Source organism: Montipora capricornis, chromosome 11 (assembly GCF_036669925.1).
Source record: "Montipora capricornis isolate CH-2021 chromosome 11, ASM3666992v2, whole genome shotgun sequence".
NCBI lineage: Eukaryota > Metazoa > Cnidaria > Anthozoa > Scleractinia > Acroporidae > Montipora > Montipora capricornis.
In genome coordinates, this window is record NC_090893.1 from 10,073,642 (window position 1) to 10,077,570 (window position 3,929).

Genomic DNA, 3,929 nt, shown 5'->3' on the forward strand with positions numbered 1-3,929 from the left:
TGCTGTTTGAAGAGTGCCGTCCAAGATTGTGGACGGAGGTTGGATCAGAGTGAGTTTCAACCCATGGCAGAGGTCTCTTGTCCCGTACTCGTCAACCCAGCGAACACAATAGAAAAGAGACCTCTGCTTGCAGGGAACATGGCTTCACGTAGCCTGTGTACAGCCGCCCCCTCTCTGAAAAAAAATCGGACACAGGCTAGGCTTCACGTTGCTGTTGGAAATTTAAAGAAAGGATGTCGTTTGTTGCGATTTCACTTGAAGTGCTGTCGCTACTTTTTGGGCCATGTCCCTTGTCGGCATATTTACCCTGAAAGAGCCTCTTTGTTGCTGTCATGATTGGACATTGTTAAAATCCAAAACGTTGGAGGCTATTTTTCAGGTGCACTTGTTGAAAGTTGCATCCTGCAGTAAAAAAACATGTTTTAGGTTCTTCAAGGAGAACCTCAATTAGGGAGACAAAAATGTTTTGAGCTAATTACTACTTTGTTTTCAGGTTGGGTATCGAGCCAATCAAATTTTACGTTACGAGACCTGCTACACTTGACAGGGGTGGGTAAAGTTGACAAGAATGACCCAGTTCGGCTTGTGAGCCTGCGCACTTTGCAGCTGACAACAACAAAAAATGGAGGATCGCGCGACGTCAGACAGGTCCTCCATGGCTAAAGAACATTCCTTAAAGTTGTTGAGCAAGGTCCAGTTGTTAAGGGTACAAGGATTAATGTGTGATGCAACCCTAACAGTTTCTGGGAAGGATTTTCCAGTTCATCGTGTCATTCTCTCTGCATCGAGCTCATATTTCCAAGTTATGTTTACAAGTGGTATGGCGGAGAGCTATTTGGATCACGTAGAAATACATGGCTTAAGCGCGGATGTGTTTCAAGCAATTCTCGATTTTATTTACACTGGAAACGTAGACGTTAATGAAACCAATGTTCAGCAGCTTTTGCCTGCTTCAAAAATGTTACAAGTGGAAGATATTGAAGTGCTTTGCTGCGATTTTCTGAAGCATGAACTTGATGCCTCTAATTGCGTAGGTATTTATCAATTCGCTGACGCTCATTCTTGTTCAACTTTGTCCAAATCGGCGTTAAATTTTATCCACAGAAACTTTGTGGAAGTGTCTAATCAAGAAGAGTTTTTGCAACTTACTAAAACTGTCCTGTTGCAATTACTGGAATCGGAAGAACTTAAAATTGAATCCGAAGAACAAGTATTTAGGGGAGCGATGAGATGGGTACTATTTGATTTATCAAGAGGACGTGAGGCCTTGGGAAAGATTCTTGAGCGGATAAGACTTCCATTAATTTCGCCAAAATTCCTTGAAAATTATCTTATTACATGTCAGAGTGCAAGCATTCAAAGGATGTTGTCTGGAATTCTTGATGGCTACAGGAGTTACCAATCACTGTCCCGCGGGCAACAGAAAGTGCACACCCAACCAAGACGGGCCTCTAGAAAGTGTTTTTACATCATTGGAGGATACAATCGACGAGTAGGAGGACGTTGGAGCGACACGTCATCTCTTTATACTGTTGAAAAATTTGACTCTTTCTTACAAACTTGTGACAGCTTTTCAACTGCACCAATGAGTTTTGCTCGCAGTGGCCATGCAGTAGCTTCTATAGGTGGTCTTATTTACGCAGTTGGTGGTGAGAATGATTCTCTGATTTATGATACAGTTGAGTGCTATGACCCTGCGTTGAATATGTGGTCGCTGGTTGCACCACTGACAGCACCACGCGTGGCCTGTGGAGTATGTGTCATTGACGGCTTCATGTTTGTTCTCGGTGGATGGGTTGGATCAGAGATTGCGGAAGACATCGAGAGATATGATCCCGATCTTGATCACTGGGAAGTGGTTGGTAAGGTGGACACAAAGAGGTTTCATCTTGGAGTTACAGAGATGGAAGGATTAATTTATGCACTTGGTTAGTTCAGATGTCACAGTGTAAGCCTAGTAATGAATATTAATAATTATTAGTACATACTAAAACAGTGGATAGCATTGAACACCCTCGTCAATTGGCTACTCAAACTCCGGATATCCTTTGCTATTCACCTCCGAGCAATTCGTGTGGAATTTGTGCCCGAAAGCGTTGTAATCTTTGCGGGAATAAATGAGTTAAAATCATTTTTTTGTGCTATATTATGTCACTGTTTTAGTATATACATGTACTATGACAACTATTCACCTCAGTGTTTGTGGCTAGTGGTGGATATTTACAGAGCCGTGAAGCAGCGAACGTCCACTTCGGTGAATAGTTGTTGAATATTAACTATTAGTGATTTGTGTTTCTGTTACCATCATTTAAACAACTGAATTAAGCTAAGTGGCATGGAGGATGGGTGTCATTGGGCCATTGATGGCAAAAACAGGGTTCCATGGGTGGTTATACTTGTAATCCAGCTTCAAGCCACCATTTCTAGTTTTCCAGGCACCATGCACAATGCATTAGGAACAAAAAAGAAAAAACAAACTAGTGAAATATAAAGAGTTCTTATTGAGGGAAAATTCAATAATTTATGAGTAAAACAACGTATCAAAATACCCAAAAACATCATATGCATGAGCTTTAAACCCAATAAAACACTCCTCACTAGAATTCTTTATTGCCCCTGCAGGGTTCTGCAAGAAGATCAGAAGCTCAGAATACATGCTTAACCTTGCTCTGAAAAAGAAGTTGAAGGGAACTTCATGTCAGCCTCAAAGCCAATGTTTCTTGAATCCCTTTTATTTTCTTCAATCCCTCTGAGTTTAAAATTTTAGTAGTAACTACGAGTCTTCTTAGGGGGATATTTACCTAAGACATCTAGCATGGCACTATAACGATCTACATGTACGATACCAAAACAATATCATGTGCTATTAGGGCTACATATCATGCAAAGACAACTTGAATCTCCTGGAAAACAAAACGCAGTTCAGTTGACAGTTATGGCTTTATTAAAGCACTGTGTCAAGTTACTGCATTACCATTCGTACAAAATGCATGTCTATGTCAATATCTTCCTCTTACATTTTGCACCATCATCTTGACTCCAAAGGGACATCCTCTTTGTGGTATGTTTTTGAAACCATTCAACTAACTCGCAGGTCATGTTTTATTGGGTCTAAAACCTCTTGGCTTTCAAGCCCGATAAAACACTTCTGCTTGTTTATTAAACAGTACTTAGAAGACTATCATATTAATTTCCTATACGTACACGCTATGGACCGAGAACCCCTGACTGCCCTGCTGAAGACCAAATTTTTTTGTGGCCAACCTAATGAAATTGGATGTAACTTCATTTTATGGTGGCCCAAACCAATTTCAACACCTTCAACACACTGTACCATTTGGAAGGATTGAATGTACCCAACTGTTTCAAGTAAGGACAAAGTTATGGTTCCATGTGAAACAGCAGTAATTCCTTAACAAGATGCACTCATCAATGTGACATAATAAGTTATCATGGCAATGAAAGAGGCCATTACATTGTACATCTGATTCACATTGATGAGTGCATCTTGTTGCATCTTGTCAACATCAATTACTGGCATTGATGTTTCATTTAGTACCATAAAAGTGCCATTACATGAAACAGTGTTGTAGAGTTAATTCTTCCAATAAGACATTCCCTCCAAATTATTGAAACCGGTTTGAGCCACCTTAAAATGCAATGTTTTTATTTAATCTGTTTCAATTGCACACAGGTGGATTGAGTGAATTAGGAGAAGAACTAAAAGTCTGTGAGTGTTACAACCCTGTTAGTGACACCTGGCTAAGATTACCAGATATGCACCATAGGAGAGCTCATGTTGGAGTTGCAGCTGTGGGAGACAGTCTGTATGCTGTAGGTGAGAAGAGGTTAACAACTGTTGAGGGTATTCCTTTGAAACAGTTATCTTGTTCAGTCCATGTCAGTCCTTTTAATATTTCGGCATGCAG

General features: G+C 40.4%; 1 protein-coding gene across 1 annotated transcript in view; it reads left to right on the plus strand.

The window, feature by feature from the left end:
* The first annotated feature begins 591 nt into the window (after nucleotides 1-591).
* The window catches only part of LOC138023559 (actin-binding protein IPP-like), a 5,622-nt gene continuing 2,284 nt past the window's right edge, over nucleotides 592-3,929 (plus strand). The window contains exons 1-2 of the mRNA XM_068870563.1: nucleotides 592-1,928; nucleotides 3,695-3,838. Of these exons, the coding sequence (XP_068726664.1) occupies nucleotides 623-1,928; nucleotides 3,695-3,838 (1,450 nt within the window). The 5' untranslated portion in view covers nucleotides 592-622. The remainder of the gene's footprint in view (nucleotides 1,929-3,694; nucleotides 3,839-3,929) is intronic.